This window comes from Camelus ferus, chromosome 1 (assembly GCF_009834535.1).
Source record: "Camelus ferus isolate YT-003-E chromosome 1, BCGSAC_Cfer_1.0, whole genome shotgun sequence".
In the NCBI taxonomy this organism is placed as follows: domain Eukaryota; kingdom Metazoa; phylum Chordata; class Mammalia; order Artiodactyla; family Camelidae; genus Camelus; species Camelus ferus.
This window is the reverse complement of record NC_045696.1, coordinates 92,560,663-92,582,902: the sequence shown is the minus strand read 5'-3', so window position 1 is coordinate 92,582,902 and position 22,240 is coordinate 92,560,663. Positions and strand designations below refer to the sequence as shown.

Genomic DNA, 22,240 nt, shown 5'->3' with positions numbered 1-22,240 from the left:
TGGGGATGAGGTAAAGGAAATGACTTTTATGTGGAAGGTTTGGTAGGACCCAGGTGACTGATACTGTTGATGATATTAAGGGGTAAATATGTGTGTGTGTGTGTGTGTGTGTGTGTGTAGTGGGGATTACTGTTGAGTGTGCATGTGTTTTAAAACAGGATTTTTCTTACAGTAGCATTTTTTTTCTGTTTACAAAAGAAATACAGGAATATTGTAGAACATGTGGGAAAATATAGAAAAGTAGAAAGAAAAAAATTAACATCACCCACAATTTACCACCAAAAAGTAATTAAAAGTACTGCATGGGTGTCAATCTGGGCTGGAAATGAGCATGGAAACATGAAGATCGTTGGTTTGTTAAAATAGTGGGTAAAGAGATTTTTTCTTTTGATTTCAGTTTGCAGTGGTTTCTTCTAGTGCTTTTTCTTTTTTTTAACATTTTTTATTGATTTATAATCATTTTACATTGTTGTGTCAAATTCCAGTATTCAGCACAATTTTTCAGTTATTCATGGACATATGCACACTCATTGTCACATTTTTTTCTCTGTGAGTTATCATAACATTTTGTGTATATTTCCCTGTGCTATATACAGTGTAGTCTATTCTACAATTTTGAAATCCCAGTCTATCCCTTCCCACCCTCCACCCCCCCTTCTAGTGCTTTTAATGGAAATATATGTATGAAAGAGAGCTGCAGTATATTGGTAAATTTTATAAACTTAAAAGAGTACAATTGTGTACGCTGGTTTGTTTTCTGTTATTTTCACATTAAGCGTATTGAGATTTTTCCATTGTGAATAAACATTTTTCTAAAACTTGATTTAATGGCTCCTTTGTTTTCCATCATGTGAATAGATTGTAATTGATTTTAGAAGTTTCCTATTGTGTACGTTTAGTTTGTTCAGTTTTTTACTATTATAGTTAACACTGCACTTGATATTCTGATACATCGTGTTTATGTGAATCTCTATTGCTTCCTTGGGATAAGTGCTTTGAAGAAAAATCACATGATCAAAGGATATACACATTTTTCATGCTCCTAATACATATTACTGGACTGCATTCTGAAAATACTTTGTGAATGGTAGACGTTGGAAGAGGGACAAAGAAGGAGGCTGGGAGTCCATGGTGAACTGACCTGGAGAAAGAGATTGGGAGTCTCTCTGAGAGGGGCCAAGCAAGAAGACATGAGAGGATTCTCAGAAAAGAAGAATCCAGAAATTCCCAGGGATTTGTGCCTGAACTGGTGATAAAGTCAGGAAAATGAGCTGACCTTGAAGAGGAGGTTAAAGAAAATGATATGTATGAAAAATGTTTCTTGAACACATACTGGCTTTCGAGAATTTTTCTAGCGTAGCTTATTATAATCCTAGTCACTAATGAGGAACTTGAGGCACAGAGAGACTTTCCCACCATCACACTAATAAAAGTGGCAAAACACAGATTCAAAATGATGTCTTCTAGTGCGAATCCCCCATGAATTCTCCACTTGAATTTTCCTATACCCCTAAGGAAAGAGCTTGGCCTGATGTCACCTGTTCTTACGCTTTGTGATGAAGCAGAATGCCCTTCCTCATCTTTAGGGTAAGAGCAGCTCCCACAAGACTGGCTGAAGTGAGAATGAATGAGGCTGAGAAACAAGAAAGGGACAATTTCTGCAAAGTGAAAGACTCTATTTTAAATTCAAACACCACTATTATGTCATTATATATTATTGCTGAGCATAAAAGAGATTTTTAGGAGGCTCTGCTCCTAGTGCAGATCCATAAATTGCAGGTGAGTGTGAGGCTCTGTGATTGATGGAGTCATGACAATCAGGTAGCAAGTAGTGGCAAGCTGAATCCACTGGGATGTGGCATGCACACACTCACTGTAACACTGTATCAAGGTGCCGCGTTAAAACTTAACACTAGTCATTTCCCCCAAACTTATTAAATGGTTGGCAGAAAGAAATGCTTGGTTCTAGGATTGCTTGGTTTTTTATGGGCTGAATTGAGCATTGAAGGCAAAGAAGAGGAAGAAAGACTTGTCGGCAAGTTTGATTTGAATGGGTATGTAGATGCCAAAAACCATTCACTTGTTATTGGAGGACTGTTACCTATTCACTCCAGGACCATCCCAGCTAACAAGACTACTTTGGAGCCAGTATCAGCAAAATGTGAAGAGTAAGCCATTTTTTCTGTCTTCTTTTTGTCTACATCAGTTGCAGGAGCTGGGGGTGAAGGAGTGGTGGGTCTGGGACTGGAGCCGTGATGCCAGCCCTGACTATGACCCTATTTATTTGACTCGGGATAAGTACTTCCTGTTTCTCCAAAGTAGATATTCTAGGATTGCGAAGAAACAAGAAAGAAATTAAAAAGACAGGTTTTGTATGATATAGACATTGCTCCTCAGGGGGTGGTCTGTGGACTAGCAGCATCAGCATCGCCTAAGAGCTTGTTAGAGAAGTAGAACCTCAGGCTGCATCCCACATCTGCTGGAGCAGACCCTGCACTTTGACCAGACCTCCTGATGATTCACACACACATTCAGGCTTGAGAAGCATTAGTGCAGAATTGTGCAGTGTTGCTGCTTTACTGCGAGTTTTTGCTGGACTGAAGTCTCCTCGAGTGAAAATACACAGTGTGGGGATGTGAATTTATTCATGAGCTAGTGTTCACAGCGAGCTTCCTTTAGCTGCAAGGCTTCTGCCCTACTCCTCTCACCCCAGAATTGTCATGTCAAGAAATGGGATCCAGGACTGGTAATCTGAGTTTGCTAAGATCCATTGTAAGAGAGGCAAACATGGGTTTTATTTCTGGGTGTGAAACACACACACACACACACACACACATTTTTGCTATGAAAAGAATGCCAGAAATTAAAAGAAAGAAAGAAAGAAAAACAGTCCACGCTATTCTACTACCATAACAGAGCAGCTCTTTCCTTTTCATTTCCCTGTGTTCGTTCTCAGCCCTTCGTATAAATGCAACCATAATTTTTGCATAGTTGTGGCCATGGCATAGACACAATTTTATATTGTGCATTTTACATCATGTCTTAATCACTTCCATGATGCTTGCTGCATGGTAATTATAATTGTAAATGCATGCTGTAAAAATTTTGGCAACTTCTAATACAATTAAATCCTTACTGATCACAGCACCTTTCCTTTGATTGTATTTCATGGTACATTTTTGAAATTTCACTAGAGGGATGAACATACTGTAATATTGTTGGCAATAGGGAAGGATTGTAGTCAGTCCCTACTTAACTCTTTCCTGGACCTTCTAATTCTTTTCCGTTCTTACAGTGAAGCAAAGGGAAGGGAGAAAAGTGCTTTTGCTCATGGCTGTACTACTTAAAGTGGGCTTATTTGTCAGAGGAGTTTTCACTTATTCAATCTTTAATAACATAAAATGAAAACCAGAGTTTGTCATAGTATATAGTACATTAATATTTCATCAACGGAATTACTTAACTTGTTCTTCACCCTTCATTGCAACTTCTGAAGGTTATCTTCCCAGCAAGGTAAAACAGAAAAACCAATATAGACTTTTTTTTAAGTAAAAATTACCCCTCCCCATTAAAACATAGTTTGACCTATCCACTGTGGTTGACACAGTGATGAGAAGTATGTCCCATTTAAAAAATAATTCACTGTATCAGGGATATTTTGATTTCCCTCTCTAGTCTACTTGTTTTTATTTAGTTTTCAGAGTAGTCTGATAGTTGCTTTGTATGTTCTGTCCCAGGATCTTAACTGTAATCAGTGAGAGAGAGGGTGGTGCGTACTTACTCCATCTTAACTCGAAGCCTCAGTAGCCTTGAAAGGAATACTTCAGCATCTTCTGACTTCCAGTGTTGCTGCTGAGATGTCTGATGACATTCTAATTCATCATATTTTGTGTGAAATTTGTTTCGTGTGGTCCAGGGCTTCTTAAAAGCCAGTTCTTCCTGAATGTGGATCAGTGACACAAGACATCATGGTGGGGGCTCTGCTTGTCTCCCAGACTGTTGACTGAAACCCACATTGCTCATCTTTGTGCCGTATCAGGAGAAAACCTCCCAGCACTGAATTCTTCCTAAACACACCTGTATGCTTTGGACATGAACAATAGTCCATATTTACATAGTTTGATACATTTTCTTTAAAATTAGAACTATGTAATGCATTTTCACCCATAACCGTCAACATCTGTGCCCAACCCCAGTATTTTTCCAGGCCTCTCAATTTTCCTCCACCTGATACAACGTTCCCTCCTAATTGGAGAGTCCTCGCAGGGGCCTGGGTGGGTGGCATTCAGGAGCCAGGCTGGGCCTAATCTGATAGTAATTTCATTTTGGCATCATTAATTTTTACCTATAACTGGTCTAGATATGCAAACTGGAGTTTGGAGAAGTCTCATTTCTAAACCTACAATTTTCACAGGATGCTAGTTTTGGTTGGCCATCAGCTTAAGTGTACAGAAGAGGAAGATTTTTTTTATTATTTTGAAAATGTTGTTCAGAGCAGAGAAAGGCAGTAAAACTGAAGGAGGGAGGGAGTATTTTAATTCTTGTTTTGGTTAATCTAAACAAAGTTAGGATTTAGAGAAATTTTCTGGGGAACGAAAGGTATATACACTGTATAACAGTACTGTGGGTGTCATCGTGGAAATCAACAAATGAAAGAAAAATCACCCTAAATTCTACCCTTTCAATAATTATTCTGTGCTCAGTTAAAATTTTTTCCTGTTGATAGTTATCCAAATGCTCACATAATTTATATGTAGTTTTTTTTTAATGTTGAAATGAGATTTCATTGGTATACAAGCTAAGGGAAGTATGTTTTGCAAGGTACTGTATTTGCAGTGCAAAATTCTATATGTAGTTTTAATTATAGCATAGAAACAACTGCATACAGGCTGTTTCACCTAATATTATATGCATGCTGCAGTGTAATTTCTCTAATTACAGAGTTTTTAATGATGGAAAATGTTCCCATCATGCCAATGTACCATAATTTATTATTGCTGGGCATGTAAGTTCTTTCTGGTTTTTCAATAGTATAAATAAATCCGTGTTGAACAGTTTGGGATATACATAGTTTTTTCCTGTGGGAAGAACAATTTCTTCAGATAAATTCTCTGGGGTAGAACTATTGATTCAAAGTGAACATTTTTCTAGCTCTTGAAATGTATTGCTATCTCACCTTTAAAAGATATTGCTATATTTATTTCAAAAATGTGTATGCCAGTTTATATTGCCACCCTTGTAAATTTAGAAGCCGGCTGTCTTGAGACGATAAAGCCCTTCATGTTCTGGCTCCTCGCTCTCCAATCTCCTCTCCTGGTGTCATATCTGTTTCTACTCTGTTCTACAAGTGTACTGATCTGCCTGCACCTAGCATGTCTTCACATGTACTGTTCCCTCCGCTTGCAGCATCTGTCCCCTGTTTTTATGTCACCCGTCAAGCCTCAGCTTAGCTGTTAAGTCCTCCAAGGCGAGGCACCTCTTTTTTCTCTAGCCCATGGTCCTTATGTCTGCCGTGGTCACTGTGTTTATCATTTTTGTCGGGCTATTGTCCTTTTTCTTCACCCAGACACCGCAGTGCTCATTTTGTTCACTGTTGTAGCTGTAGTGGCTAGCACCAGGGGAACTCAATAACTGCATATTTAATGAAAAACAAAGCTAAACTAAACTAAAAAACCCAATTAAAGAGACATGGAGGAAATATGTACTCTGCCAACAGGGCTATTTGCTATTAGATATTTAATTCAAAAGTATTTATTGAGTAGAAGATACGGAGTTAGATGCTATAGCTACAGAGGACGTTAAGAGAAAACATTCTTGAGGTCCTTGCTTTCAAACTAGGTTACAGTTTGGTTAAAACTGGGAAGAAATAAAATTGGGACTAGAGTAATTATTTTTAATGGAGGGGAAATTGAAAAAATGTGACAGTGGACTACAGGAGAAATAGTTTCCCTTTTTAATGGCTAAGGAATGGAAGAGAGGAGGCATCTTACTCATGGTTAAATGTGAGAATGGTAGGAAAGACATTTTTCAACTGAAAAATATCTCAACATTAACAATCAAATTATGGCAGGAAAATGATCTAATCAGAGTCATAATGTATATAGTATATATAAATTTTATATACTGCTTTTATGAAGTTGTATCATAAGCATTTTTGTGTATTTTCAAAAAAATTTTTTTATTATAATTAATGTCCAAAAGAAAACAAGAGAAACCTATAGGAAAGTAAGGAGGAGAGAAAGGAGACTCATATGGTACCAAGGGACTTCCAATGAATGGGGGAAAATGAGGGGTGCCCCACGTGGTGGGGAGAACTGAGATTATAAGAATATTTTTGTGAAAAGAGATAATCAGCAGTTAGGGGAGACTATATCAAGAAAGATATACAGAGCAAGAAAATGTCCAAAAAGGTGCTTCCCAACCCAAACCGATCAATAATGAATATGATTCAGACTTAGACCCTTTAAGTTTACAGTATCTTTTATGAAATATTAACATGCTCAGATGAGGGAGGTGCCCACTGGTGCCTGCATGGGAGGTTTTGGCAAAACACCCTCAGCACCAACCCCAGCTAAAAGCTGCTTCCTCCTCAAAGACCCCCCAACTGACTAAGGCCTTACAAAAGCTGTTTCCTTTTCAGGTTCAACTTCCGGGGATTCCGCTGGGTGAAAACCATGATCCACTCCATCAAGGAGATTAATGAAAGGGAGGGTATTTTGCCCCAAGTCACTTTGGGCTATTAGATCTTTGTAACTGTTTTACCGTCTCCAAATCTGTGGAAGCGGCATTGGTATTCCTTACCAGGCAGGAAGAAAACAAGCCCAATTTCAGAAACAGGACTGGAGCAATTCTGGCAGGAGTTATTGGAGCAGGCGGGTCATCCTTGCTGACTGCTGCTTCAAGAATCCTAGGGCTGTGTTATTTACGTCCGGTATTTCAGAATATTGTGCTGAGTACTCACTTATAAAGAAACACAAGCGATGTCTGTGGAAATTGCAGCAAAAAGTAAGGTGCTCAGGTGAGGCTGGGGTAAGTTGCAGAGACAGACATGATGGTGGTGATGCAGATGCCCCTAGTTGTTCTGTTCAGTCTGGCCTCAGCAAGTGTGGCTGGTGGTTTCAGGCTCTTCTACATCCCTTAGGATCCTGCTTTAATTTTTAGCTTGGGGTTGGGACCCGGTGATCTGTATTTTGACATCTCACTAGGCAGTACACTCTGAAGCACAGAGTAGGTGATTGAGAAGTACTTGTTGGTTGATTGATAGGTGGTATAGGAACTCATTTTGTCTCTTATTAATACTTACTAACTTCTATTAATACTTATTAATCATGACCTGTTTTGTTCATACACTAGCTACTGAAATGAGCTTGGGAATTTTACAAGAGACGGTGTTGGGATGCTAATGTACAGAATATTTTAAATTCAGGGATAGTGACACATTTCAATCTAAGGAAAGATGATATTAGGAAGAATGGATTATTAAGAAAATATGAATAAAGCTCTATATTCATTTCCAGGGATGGTTCACAAAAGTATCAATAGTCAGGACTTATTAAAGTGGATGATGATTAAGCTTATTTGTGTTACTGAAGTAATGGGACAAGTTGAAATAATTGTAAAAAGTAGCATTTACATTGCAGCGTATACAGCTGCAAATACAAATGTAGGAGGAACAGGGTAACACTGAGAAACAGAACCAAGAGGAAGGGCCAAGTGACACAGCTGATACCTTTGGTGTGAGCTTCACGCAGCTCAGACAAACTGCTGCTGCACTGAGCTGTCTGCCACAAAATACCGACTCTGGTCCAGGCACCGGCTAGGAACCTCTAGATAGGTTTTTCTCATTTAAATCCTGTAGTAAATCTGCAAAGAAGGTAAAAGAAATATTATATACAATAGACACTTTCACATTTGTTGTTTCATTTAGTATGCTGAGCAACCCTAAAATGTAGATGTCATAAGCTCGATTTCTCTCACGGGGAAACTGAGATTCAGAAGGTTTAAGTAACTTGTCCACAATCTTACATGATGATGTAGCCAGAATTAGAAATCACGTGCCTCTGCTTCCTAAAAGAGATTCTCTCCTACGTATGACTTCCATGATGTTGCTGCTTGTGAGGTTTCAAAGAAGAATGTAAACTTGAGCGAACGGAGTAAGAATAGGACAAAGGATAGGGTAAAGAGAAAATAGGAATCACCTGTCACTTATGAAAGAACTGGCAGTGATGGAGCTGTGGAATTATACTACGGGAGCTCTTCCTGGAGGTAACGCGGCAATAACATGGGATGGGCTGGCCTGGGGAAATGCGGCATGTCTTCTAAACTGCAGAGTTGCTGAGGTTAAGGGTGAGGTACAACAGAAACGTATGTAAGATTGTGAGAGATTCATGGTACTGGCCACGCTCATTCTTAAATTCTCACTCATGGAAATTATGCACAAGAATCACTGGCAAAATGAGAAAAATGCCTGTTCGTATATCTAGGCAAGTGCTTATAAACTGAAGGCTTCTAGTAACTTTGTTGGAGAACTTTGTTGGGCTTAAAGTGATGTTCCCTACCATCTTTCTCAAGCTAAATCTTAGGACTTAAATACCCAGAAGTCCTGGCAGAGAGAAAGAGAGAAGAGGAGAAAAAGAAGGAAAGTGGTGGTGATGGAGAGAGAAAGAGAAGGAGACAGAGAGGGAGAGAGACAGGGAGAAACTGGACCTACCAAATAAATTGTGAGTCTACTTATGCCATCATCTGAGTGGTTGAGGAGTTAGATTTGAGAAAGAGCCTGCATGGCTTGAATCACGCACCTAGTCTCAGGAAAACATCGATAAGAGGGCAGATTACTTCCTTTTCATTGCCATGACCCCACCTGTGAAAAGTGGTGCATTGAATGTCATCATCTTAATAATTAGCTCCTCCAACTCCCTTGGGCTGGGTTGAGAGAAGGAGGGATAGGAAAGCCCAGAGTGCTCCCTCTAACAGTCCCCATCACCCGTGGAGTAGGGAGAGAAGGAGAAGTCCTTTTGCCTGTGGAAGGGTGTGGGAACAAAGGGAGAACTGTTAGGTTCCCCCCTTCTCCAGTACAAATACACAGAGATGGTGTCATTTGGGATTTGGCTACTGCTTCCTAATAACTACATGAATATTTTCAATCGTAGGTGGGCTGTGCTTCTACCTGCTCAGTTCTCAAATGCCAGTTTCCGTCTTATCTTCCCACAGTAGCCAGTGATAAGATCTAGTCGGAGGCCGTGGTACAACTTATCCAACACTTTGGTTGGGTCTGGATAGGCACCATAGCAGCTGATGATGACTATGGAAAATACGGAGTAAAAATCTTTAAGGAAAAAAAGGAGAGTGCCAACCTCTGTATTGCATTCTCCGAAATCATTCCCAAGGTCCATTCTAATGAGAAAATGCAGAAAGCTATTAATGCCGTAAAGAACTCCACTGCCAGAGTCATTGTGCTTTATGCATCTGATATTGACCTAAGTCCTTTTGTGCTGGAAATGGTTCACCATAACATAACTGACAGAACATGGATAGCGAGTGAAGCCTGGATCACCTCAGCCCTCATTGCAAAGCCTGAATATTTCCCATATTTTGGTGGAAGTATTGGATTTGCAGTACCCAGAGCTGATATATCAGGATTAAAAGAATTTCTTTATGATGTCCATCCCAGCAAGGATCCAAGTGATGTCCTGACCATTGAATTTTGGCAAACTGCTTTTAACTGTACGTGGCCCAATAGTAGTGTTCTGTACAACATTGACCATAGAATGAATATGACTGGTAAAGAGGACAGATTGCATGCCATGTCTGATAAATTCTGTACTGGAGAGGAGAAGTTGGAAGATCTTAAAAACACCTATCTGGATGTGTCTCAGCTAAGAGTTACAAACAATGTGAAACAAGCTGTGTACTCTATGGCATATACCCTGGATCATCTAAGTAGATGTGAAGAAGGATACGGACCACATATTCCAGGAAACACCTGTGCATATATACCTGATTTTGAGCCTTGGCAGGTAAGTCATTGTTTGTTTTACTTCATGATATAGTTTGTCATGAAGAGTATCCATACTATTAAAACCATTGATCTGCTTTTGTACTTAATAGGTATGATTTTATCACATGGAGACCTAAAAGAATGACTTCCTTCTGTGACCTAAATGCACATCTTAGAGTTTCCATTTGTTCACAGAGTTATTACTAGATTTGTTGTGAATGATCGAAAACCTAAAAGAACAAACAGCACCATGAAACGATAGGTTTTTTTCCTTTACATAAATGAAGTTCAAAGATTAGCATTCTGGGACTGAAAGAGTGGCTTGGGGATCAAGATTCCTTCTACCTCGCTGTTTCACCACTCTGAATCTGTGGGTTCACCTCATAATCCCAGATGGCTACATGAGCTTCAACCCTTATGTCCACACTAAGCCAGGAGGAAGGAGAAAGGACAAAGATGTGTATATCTCTCTATTTAAGAATATTTCCTGGAAATTACATACAATTCTCCTTACACCCCATTAGCCAGAATCTAGTTATATGATCACATGTAACTGCAAAGGGAAGATGTAGTCTTTGTGCAGCGTTAGAGGGGCCATGCTAGTGTGTGATGTCTAGGACGTGAATATTACTGGGATCACCTTGGAGATTGGAACTCATATCGCCTGTCTCAGATCTGATGTCCCAGCAATTCATTTGGGGTACAGAAGCCCTAATGGTCTCACCAAGATGCACAGCTAATCAGAGTGCTCCTCTGTTTGCATCCTTGAGTCCCTCCCCTCTCCTATAAAGGGCAGAGCATGAGCATCCCCGGTCTGGCACTGTCAGCATCTCTAACTCCATTGCTCCTTCCATGACCCTTAGCACTTTATTCTCCAGCAACACCAAATCACCTGTCACTCCCAACAGACTCCACAGTGGCTAGAACCACTGCATCTGCATTTTTATTTTTATTTTTAAATTGATCCCACATTGCATTTGGTTTTGTGTTTCTTTAGCCTCCTCCAATCTGTGGCAGTTTACCATTCTCCCTTGTATTTTGCAAACCTGCTGCTTTCTAATAAGTAATGTCCAGCTATTTATAAAATGTTTTTCAATTTGTGTTTGTCTAATTTCTTCCCTCAAGATTAGGTTGAGGTTATGCATTTTTGCAAGAATGCTGTAAAAGTGATGTGTATCCTTTTCTATGCCTCATAGCAGGAGGTATATGATGTCAACTGTGTCTCATTAATGGTGACATTAATTTGGATTATTTAGTGATAGTGATGTCACCATGTTTTTCCATTATAAGGTTACTATGTTTCCCTTTGTAATTAATAATTATCTTTTTTGGCAATATTTTGAGGCTCTGTAAATATTGTGTTTTTCATAAGGCTTTGGTCTACAAATTTTAGCATCCATTGATGATGATTCTTGCCTGAAACAACTATTACTGTATTGTTTTAAAAACAGTGATTTCTCTATTTCCCTCATTCCTTCTACATTTATTAACTGGAATTTTACTTTTTCCTCACTAATTTATTTATATCAATATAGTCTCATGGGTATTTATTTCTATTCTATGAGTATAATAGTTCATAACTATCATTATGTATTTTGTTGCTCAAAATTCAGGTTTGACCATTGGCAGCCACTTTGAGTTGCCTCCTATTTCCTTTTGACACATCACTATAATTTCAGATTAATTTACTTTCTGGAACCCAAGGTGTTCCAGGCTCATCTTGTATTTCTCTGCCCCAGTCTTGTAGTCAGCCATTTCTCCAAGGAGTCTTGTTTCCATTTACTGGAGAATGGAATTTAGAAAGCAAGATCTGAGTACTAAGTTGTTCACTGGTACTGGGGAAATTGTGGTAAATTAAAAATGAGAAATTAAGTTATGCTATAGGTGAGTTCTTTAATTTTAAAAGAAATCCTCTGAGTACTTCTTTTTTAATAAAAGGATCCTTATTGATGGTAAACAACAACCCTCTAATTTATTATTTGAAGATATCAATATTACAATTTAAATTTGCTCCAAAAGCAACAAATATATCTTAGGACTGCAGAGAAAAGAGTTTTTAGGAAGGGTCAAGAGACCACACAGTGTCAAGGTGAATGTTGATGGTTTAGTCCAAGACAGAATTCATGCTCCTCGACTCATTCCCTGAATGGTGTAAGTTAAAATTGGGGGAAAAAAAAAGACCTCACAGTAGAGAGAGTTAATAGGCACATTTACGAATGCTTCATAAATGTATCAAAGTAAGAAATTGTGACTTATTTAAAACCAAAATGATAATGCACTCCATACTCATTTTCCTCAGCTTATCACATTATCAGGCTTGGTCAGAATATATATATATATATTCATGATACCCTTTTACTCTTATGGTTTATTTAGACATTTCTAAATTCTTTTGCATGCCTGGTGGTAGGGAACTGTGTCCTACCATCCAATGATGATAAACAGATAGAATTATGGAAAGGTTGTAAAGTGGCAGCCTTTTAAAATTTCCTTGCTTTACTCTTTTGAAGATTGGAAAAGAAAAATGTGCCTCTCCCCAATGGACTTGGCAGTGAAAGTCACTTTGTTGTGAACTCTGGTGAAGATTTCATGATGACTGAGACTAGCACACAGTAAAAGGGGGCGAGGGGGAGATAAACGTGCAAGTGACCTGGAGGAGCCCCCGTGGTGCATGGTGATTATTATGGCACCTTGGCGTACTGACTTACTAACAGCTTTCAGCTGTGTTACCTTAGTCCCCATGACAGAGGTAGGGCAGGAATGATTTCCCTTCTAGAGACCAGAAAACGAATTCTTATTTAGGATGTATGACTTGCCCAAGGCCATGTCATTTGACAAGAGCCAAAATATGACTCTGAATCATCAGACACCATAATTCAGGCTCCCTCCTCTATGTTGGGTGGTTTCTCTGGTTTGTGGAGGGTTAGGGATTGGACTGGGTCTCTGGTTGGGAACGTAAGTCCAGCATGTGGTTCTGAGAAAAACCAAGGGCATATGATATATCCCAGTGCAGACTGATTACCTTCATACTGAGGAATACATGCCCTTACTCCAGCTAAGTTTGACTGGGTGAAGCAAGAGTACGAGAGGTATTGTTTTGTTAGGGGATTCTTGCTGATATCTGTAAAAGCATTCTGTTGGTGTACAGTCATTCCCATCTACCACTGTACTCTTGGCCATGGCTTCTGTGGCACTCCCTTGTCTCACATATTACTCCCTTGGCTTAGGAAATATTCTCCCTGTCCCCAGTAATCGTCAGGCAGAGTGCTACTAAGTTTTTAAAGCTCACACGGCCACTTTCTGGGGAAACTGCCTCCAATTTTCCTAAGCAGTTAGCCACTCCCTCATCTATGCCCTCTTAACCCTCTTTCCACAACAGCAACAGAGAGTAGACTGAATTTTACTATTAGCACCTGTTTATTTGTCTAGCCTTTCTACTGGACCGTGAGCTTTGCAAGGGTAAGAAATGGATCTTGTTGACTTTCCTGTCTCTAGCTCCTGACGAACAGGGGCGGGAGTGGTGGTAGGAGGGCAGACTGGTCCCTGAAAGCCTACATGTGGAAGAAATCTAAGAAGAAATGTCCTCCCTTCCCTAGGTATGTAGGTATTCGGAGATATTCGGCACCATTTTACCTTAGTGCCTGTCCAATAGAAATTTACAAGCCATGCGGGTAATTAAAAATTTTCTAGTAACCAAATTAAAAACTAAGAAGGAACAGATGAAATTAAATTTAGTATATTTTATTTAACCCCAAATAATATTTTAGCATCATGTTAATATATTAAAATGATTATATAAAATTACTAATGAAAGAGTTTACATTATTTTGAACTTTCTGCAACCCAGTAGGTGTTTTACACTTAGAGCCCATCTCAATTTGGCCAGCCACTTTTCAAGTTGCAATGACCATATGTGGCCAGAAGTTGTATTAGACAGCAGAGGTATAGAAGAAAAGGAAAAACTTCAGTCCCATGAGTGAAATATGAGTTTTGAGATTAGTCTCTTTAAAAACCCTGTTTTCTAGGCAATCAAATTTTTACAATTGTTTTTTCCTCTGTTGTTTTCCCCCCTTGTTTTCTAGTTGATGTACTATTTGAAGACACTTAAGTTTACAACCCATAATGGAATGAGAACAGAAATGGATGATAATGGAGATGTGACTGGATACTATGACATTCTAAACTGGCAATTAGATGATAATGGAGAGACTGCCTTTGTGAAGGTCGGAGAACATATATTCACAAACTCTAAATCTGAACTCGTGATGAATAAGAACGCGATAATATTTTGGAAGATGGAATCATGGGAGGTTAGTTACTCTGACATCTTATCTTGTTTATATGTACAGAGAATTGCATTTTTGTATTGTTTCAGGTGTTATGAAATATTAGAAACCTGAAGTTGGTGATTCCAAGTTAATCTTCCCAAATATAATACATATCTTTTTTTCTTTTTCTTTTTCTTTTTAAATGGCGGTACTGGGGATTGAATGTTTCAAGACCTTGCCCTAAAGCCAGTGCTGTCTCTACAAAGTTTGGATCTATTTTAATGTAGGATGGGCATTTTCTTTCTAGGAATGATTTTGTCTTCTCCCCCATTAACCTTTGGGTGTCTGCTTTCCTGACTCTTCTCTGCAGTTTTCCCAGTTTCTCTTCATTTTCCACACCTCTAGGGATGAGGAGGGAGTCTAGAGATGGCCTTGCTGAGATTTAATGGCTATTTCTCTAGTTATACGCACTCTGAAATTCACAGTATTTTCAGGCTCTTTATGATGCTGAAGTCATGGGTCATGTGTGGTTTTATTGACTTCTTTTTCCTTTTAAACCTGTATGGTCTCTTTCAGAGAATGGGTGGAGAGATTCAGAGTTTAGCAGCTACCATTACTCTGGGGTAACCCAGAAGTCCTTCCCTTCCCTGTCTGACTGTGGCCCTGGAGGAACTTCATTTCTTCCTCCTTTTTTTCTCATTTATTCCCAGGGTCAAAGAATGGGAAGAAGGATTTACAAGTTCATAACATAAGCTGATGTAGGGAACACTAGCTTCCAGTATGGTATATATATGTATATATGGCGCACAAACATGTCAATAAGTTTTAATGTGTCATTCAAAAAGTCCTTTATTGAGAGGTTATTTAGGAGAAAAAGATGAGTTTCATAAATTTTAAAATTCTTTTTAAGAATTGTTTTTAAAATTGTTTTGGAAAGTAGTAGACGTAAGGTTTGAGGATTTGGCTATAAAGTACTTATCCCAGACAAAAAGCTATTACTTTCATTATTATTGTTATTCATTAATAATAATGCATTATTAATTATTATTACAATTTTGATTCCCCTGTCTCCTATAGCAACAGGAGGGCTTTGATATACAGAACTGCAGCTCTGAACATTTTAAAAGAGAAGCTAGAGACTGGGTCCCCTGGTTAACGCAATGCAAAGAGAACACCTAGAGAAGCTAGGAGAGGAGAGTTCGGAGGAAGCGTTATCACTTGTCAGATGGCTGAACTTTCTACCCTGAATGAAATATTAGTTCTGGAGAGTAGAACTGTAGGGCTTTTCATATTCTAGTTTAGTGTTTACCTGTAGTGTTACAGTAAAGCGATAGGGTGGTGGAAGAGCCTGGCAATTTAGTCTTCCACGTGAATCCCAGGGTGGAGGAACCCGCAGGAGGGAGAGAGAGCTGAAAGTAGGTGTCAGGACAGCCGGCGCTTCTTCTTTGCTGCTGCAAGAACTTTCTTGGTGGGGGAGGATGTCTTTTTTCATCTCGTTTCTTATTAATGTATCTTCCCTCTTCTCATGTGGCCTTTTGATCTGAGATAGAGATCTCCAGATAGTCTTCCAAATCATGCTGAGAAAGGATATACGAATATATGACAAAAAAATTAAGATTTCTGAGCTCCTATGCTGTGCCAGGTACCTAGGGGATCTTTTTAAAAAGTCTCTTTTTATCTCTGATTTTGGTCCTTGGCTTTCCATGGGTAGCAGTAAACATACATAGACTCATACATGCTGACACACACATACACACACATTAGTTCCTCCCTTTCTGGGCCCATCCTTAAGCAGCTCTTGAATACATTATGGCAGGATACAAAAATAAAACCTTAGCGTTTGCCACTATAGGGGCCACAGCTCTCTTCTGCATTTTATTTCTTTGACTTAGAGCTGTTCTGTCCAACACAGTTGTCCCTAGCCATATGTAGCTTTTAAAATTAAAATTAATTAAAATTAAAAATTCAGTTCCTTAGTCACATTAACTGCATGTCACGTGCTCAACTGCCACATGTGGTTAGAGGCTGCCATACTGGACAGCACAGATCTATAACACTCCTGTCACTGCAGGAAGACAGGGCTGCCCTAGGCCTGGAGTAGAAACCACCTTCTGTGGCCCAGAGCTCTCTTCCTGAACGGGGCCTGAGGCTTTTCACTTTTGTATTCCTAGGCTAACCATATAGCAGGTGCTCAATATAATGTTTTACATGAAAAAAGAAATGTTACTACTTGTGTATACAAAGTTCATATGATGTGCGTTCTACTAAAAATTGATGGAAAGATAGTAAAATGTAGTAGTAGATTTCTATTTTAATAATGTTTCATTAAAGCATAATAATTTTATTTTTCTCATCTTTATCAAAACTAGGGTTATATTATATTTGTACAATGGAATTGGTTTGAATGTAATTCAGTACAGATTCACTAAGCATCTACAGTGAGTCCACCTCTGTATTAAAAACTGCAAAAAGACCACTGCCCTCACAGCACTTACCATCTAATAATTAATTAACTGAACAGATATGTATTGAGCACAATATTGTATGTAGTAGACACTGTTCTAGGAACTGAGGATATGTCAGTGTTCAAAATAGAACAAATCTTGACCTATTGGGACTAACATTTCAGTGGGAAGAAATAGGCAATATACAAGATAAATAAATCAGTGATATAGTATTTTAATGGGTGATAATGTTAGGGAGAGAAAAATAGCAGGGATTGAAACAAGGGGTACTGGGGGGAGTGTTGTAATTTCACATTGTGTAGTTAGGGAAGTCCTCACTGAGGTGACATTTGAACAAAGAATTGAAAGGAAGTGAGTCCATGCATTATCTAGGGGAAAAGCATTCTAAGTGGAGGAAACAGGACTTCTAAACCCTGAGGCAGGGTTGTGCTTGGCATTTTGGAAGAACAGCAAAGAGGTCAGTGTGGCTGGGAAGAGTGAGAGAGAGAGCAGTGGGAGAGGAGATGAGAGGGGTGCGAGGGTCAGAGCACATCGAGTGTTGTGGGCTGTTGGAGGACTTTGGCTTTTACTCTGAGTGAAATGGGGAGCCATGGAAGACTTTTGACAGAGAAGAGTCGTGATCTGACTTAGAGTTTAAAGGATTATTCTATCTGCCATGTTGCAAATAGACTGAAGGGGACAACAGTAGCATTCACTGGATTTGCTGATAGAGTGAACTTGGAAGTGCCCTGCATCAACAGTTAGTAAATGGTATAAGGAATGATTTAACTCACGATAATATACTGAGTCTTAAGGTCAGTGAGCAGATGGGCCTGAGTGAAGGAGAGGGTACATGTAGGCAAATAATAGAAGATAAGTTTGGAGATGATGGATGAGACAGGTGGTGCCAGTGACAGAAATGGGGAATTTGGAAGGAGGACTGGGCTAATGGGGGTAGTTTTGGAAATGCTGAATTTGAGGAGATGGTGGAATCTCAGAGTAGGGGCATGTTGGAAGGTTAGCATATGGAATTAGAGGTCCGATGGGGAAGTTGGTGCTAGAGTCAAGATTTTGGAGTTCTTATGTAGAGGTGCTAGTTGAAGACAAGAGAATGAATGTGCTGCTTTATATTGAGAGATAAAAGTAAAGGATCAAGGATAAAACCCCAAAATGCCCACAGTAATGAGGTAGGTAGAGGAGGTAGAACCAACAAAAATGAAAAAAAAAAAAAAAGCAAGGAAATCCAGGTGGAAACTTTCTCAACCTGGCAAGTGGTAGAGACAAAGGGCTTTGTTACACGCATTGTATTTGTCTTTGCTAGCTTCGCCATTCAGTGTGTACTGATCTGTGTCATCCCGGGACCTGGACGGGGATTCATCAGGGGGAACCAATATGCTGCTTTGACTGCATCCCATGTGCTGATGGACATGTGTCATGGGAACCAGGTAGAAATGATCATTTTTTTAAATTGATATTAAAATGCAAGTAGGTTAAACATGTTTTGGCAAAGAGGGCCTTGGAGCCATCTTTGTAAATAGATGTGGACAACTTATCATAAAAATTATAATTCATCCAAACTATTGGATGTTCTGTTCAGTGAAAAAAATATAACATTGAATTTTAGTTCTAAGGCTGCTACATTTGGGAAAAAGACCTGTGTCCATGAATGTAAGAGAGGAAACAATTTTTTTAATGAAATGTGAAATAGGAATACATGTATTTGTAAAAAGTATTTAAAATTATTTCAAGTTCTGAAGTAGACTAAACATTAGTTATGGAAAAATAGTGAGTAATTAATAAGTAAGTGAATTACAGTTCTGTGTTTTACAGAATTATCCCTAATTTGGAAATATAAGATCTAGAATTACATCTCTAAAGACAATTGGCTTAGGACCATAATTACTCAAGATTTGTAGGACAGCTGAATTCTGTAACTACTGCTCTATGAATTTTTCACTACTACCTGCTGAATTGCTGCTCTCTGTGACCAGAATTTTAGCTGGGCTTGATATGCTTAGCCTCATGAAGCATGTTGGAGCAGGTTTATTTTTATCTCTACCTTCTGTTAAAGGTAACACAAATTGTACCTGTCCTTTGCCAAAAGGCCCTCAATAGCAACTTATTTAAAAGAGAATTTTCAAAACATAAAAATTTTCGCAAATGGAAAACAAGCACAATGTCACCTGGAACAAATCCTTGGACCCCACGTGGCCCCGTCTCTGCACAGAGTTACATCAAGAGCAGTCCAGTCCAGCAGGCAGAAGTGACTGAGGGGGAATCCAGTTTTAACCTGCGTCTTTCAAAGACCAGTGAAGAGATCCACTTCATACCACAAATTCATCCCAAATAACTTTTTCTTATGTCACAATACTCTCCTTTTAGAGTCTCTGCCCAGCCAAATGCCTCAAATGTTTTCTGAACCTTAGTCAACAGGGTTGTTGTTTTTGTTTCTCTTCTTCTTATTCTCGACCTTTTTCTACCTGTTCTCTCAAATCTGCATCTGGAGGGTGAGGAGGGGAGAGCTGAGCGGGCAAAGGCAAAATTCTCTCCAGTGGGTGGGGGAGATGTTGAATGCAAGATTGAAAACGCTTGTATTTTCATAAATCTTATCCCTGTTACAATTCTCTTTCACCTTAGTAGCTTTAATGTTCTCACATTTCTGTGGATTGTTCTCGGGTTTATGAGGGTACACAACTCCCTTCTCAAGTAGACAACTGAAAGAGAAAGAAAGATGCATCTTCCTGAAAAAGGCCCATGTAGGAATGGCTGAAACCAAGAAGGAGACTGAATTTCAAAAATTAAAATAAATTCTCCATCTATAATATTAGCTGCACACCATTTACCACTGTTGTTTTTTTTTGTTTTGTTTTTGGTTTTGTTTTTGGTTTTGTTTTTGGTTTTGTTTTTGTTTTTGGTTTTGTTTTGAGGTATTATATATTCTCTATTAAAAAATTCAGTGAGTCCTGCACTAGGCCTTTGGCTGCTTTGGGCTATTCATAGCTGAAGAGGACAACTGGATTTCTTTGTAGTCAGTTCTCTGTTCTTTGTGCATTAGGTCAAAGGGAGTGTGAACAATGTGGTGACAACTGTTGGCTGAATGCACAAAAGAGCGAGTGTGTGCTGAAAGAGGTGGAATTCCTGGCTTATGATGAAGCCCTGGGATTCACTCTTGTCATTCTCTCCATCTTTGGGGCGCTCGTGGATTTGGCAGTCACAGCTGTGTATGTGATACACACACACACTGCACTTGTGACCGCCAATGACTGGGAGCTGAGCTTTCTCATTCAGGTTTTTCTTGTCGTCACGCTGCTGTCTTCCATGCTCTTCATTGGCAAGCCACACAACTGGTCCTGCCTGGCAAGCCAGGTCACTCTGGCACTGGGCTTTTCTCTCTGCCTGTCTGGCATTCTTGGAAAGACTATTTCACTGTTTTTAGCCTACAGAATTTCCAAATCCAATACCCGCCTTATATATCCATCTGCCCTCTTTATCGCAAAGTCGTCATGTTAATCTCTGTTCTAGTTGAGGTTGGCATATGCACAGCCTATTTAATACTGGAACCCCCAAGGGTGTACAAGAACATGGAATCTCAAAATATAAAGATTATTCTGGAATGTCATGAAGGTTCTATAGAATTTTTATGCTCTGTGTTTGGGATGGATGTCTTCTTGGCCTTGCTGTGCTTTCTTACGACCGTTGTGGCTTGCCAGTTACCGGACAATTACAATGAAGGAAAATGCATCACCTTCAGGATGCTAGTTTTCTTCATCATCTGTGTCTCTTCTGTCCCTGCTTACTTGAGCACCAAAGGCAAGTTCAAAGTGGCTGTGGAAATATTTGCAATCTTGACATCCAGCTATGGTTTGTTGGGTTGTATATTTGAGCCCAAGTGCTTCATTATTTTGCTGAGGCCAAAGAGGAACATAGGTGAAATTGTTGGCAGAAGAGTCCCCACTATAGATAAGAGCATCCAACTGTCTTCAGCCTCTGTAAGCAGTGAGCTCAATGACACCACGGTGTCAACTGTTCTGGGTGACTAGAGTCGTGAGTTGTGAGTGTCCTTCAAAGCTGCAATGGTGACATAGCTTAACTGTCCCTTTCAGGTGATTCCCATAGTAACTGCTGAAGCTCTGGGGTAGTACTAAGGATTTGGGTTCTGATAGCCTGGTCAAAGCATGGCATATGAGATCTCATCCTGTAAGATACCATTTAGCATGAGGTAGAATAACTGTTACTATTGAAATTATAAACCACTTTATTCAACACATTTCATAGTACTTTGGTATAAAGAGTGTATGGTAGAGGATATAATAATGGGTGCAAGTAATCTGAAATGTTGGATTAAAATATTTGGGTCTTGCATAAATTTTTCCCCTTATATCATGGCTGTCTGATCCAGAAATTTACATTAGACAGAGTTACCTTGTGCGGAGCAAGAGACATCTTGTTTTACATCCTGTTAATGCCTCTATGGAATAGACAGCTTTTCTCTGGCTGAGGTAAGAATTACATAGACTTTCCCTTGGACCAGAGCATTAGGCAAGAGAATTTATGTTTCAAAGGATTCTGCAGCATACAGAGAATATTGAAGGAATTGAGATGTGAGTAAAACTCAGTTCCTTGTTGAATTCATAATGGGAATCGATAAGTTTCTCCCAGAGGGAATGCAAGGCCTTCCTGCTCTAGATTTTCCTGCAGAAGTAAAGTATTTGAATTTCACAATGGTCTTCTTAAAACTTAAGAATGAAGGGAATGAAGTGTCAGCAAAGCAGTTATTAAGTTGATTATATAGTGAATGCCCAGATGGCAAAAATAAAAGCAAATGTTGACCTAGAATGAAATAGTTTTTGGATAAATTAAGTGATAGATGTTTGCCCTCTGATTATCCTGAGTTAACTGGAATGTTACAAAAATATTTTCAATCTTCTTCCAGATATGAAAGTTTAAAATGACCTATATATTTATGTGCACATGAATTAAATGTGTAGAAAAACAGAATTTGTAGAAATGCTGATAAACTGAATACTCCTGTGCATCCTTGACTCTAGGAAACCTACAGCGTCAGAGAGAGCTCTCTTTTCAAGAGAAGTTAATAATGTTTGTGAATATCAATTAACCAAACTGGGCAAAGATTCATGCAGGCTTGTGGGAGCAGAAAGTGAAACCATGATGACTAGTTTAACAGAATAGGTCTGTCAGGAATTCATTTATTGATTTTTAAAGAATGATCATTCCAGACCTAATGAAGTGGATTGAGCTTCCTGTATTTTAAATAGGAAGCTTACTCCAGGTCCAGCAGAGTGAGCTCATTTGTTGAAGGGCTAGTGGTATCCCAGTACTTTCTGGGAAAGCATGTATTTACCCATCCATCTCCCAAAATTTCTACAGTGCTTTTTTCAATCATATCCCTAGGAGTTTTAGAGAAGAGTCTATATCACAGCATAAAGAGTGGAGAAGTTGCTATTTTTGTTCCTTCACTCGACCCAAGGGTGGACTTTGGAAAAGAGAAGACGGTTTGTCAAAGTATCAAA

General features: G+C 39.1%; 1 protein-coding gene across 1 annotated transcript; it reads left to right on the top strand.

The window, feature by feature from the left end:
- The first annotated feature begins 1,938 nt into the window (after nucleotides 1-1,938).
- On the top strand, nucleotides 1,939-20,749 carry LOC102512145 (vomeronasal type-2 receptor 1-like). The gene is given in 8 exon segments (XM_014562370.2): nucleotides 1,939-2,168; nucleotides 6,641-6,747; nucleotides 6,750-6,931; nucleotides 9,150-10,016; nucleotides 14,080-14,307; nucleotides 18,031-18,154; nucleotides 19,765-20,177; nucleotides 20,180-20,749. Coding segments are annotated over 8 exon segments (2,721 nt in total).
- Nucleotides 20,750-22,240: the final 1,491 nt, after the last annotated feature.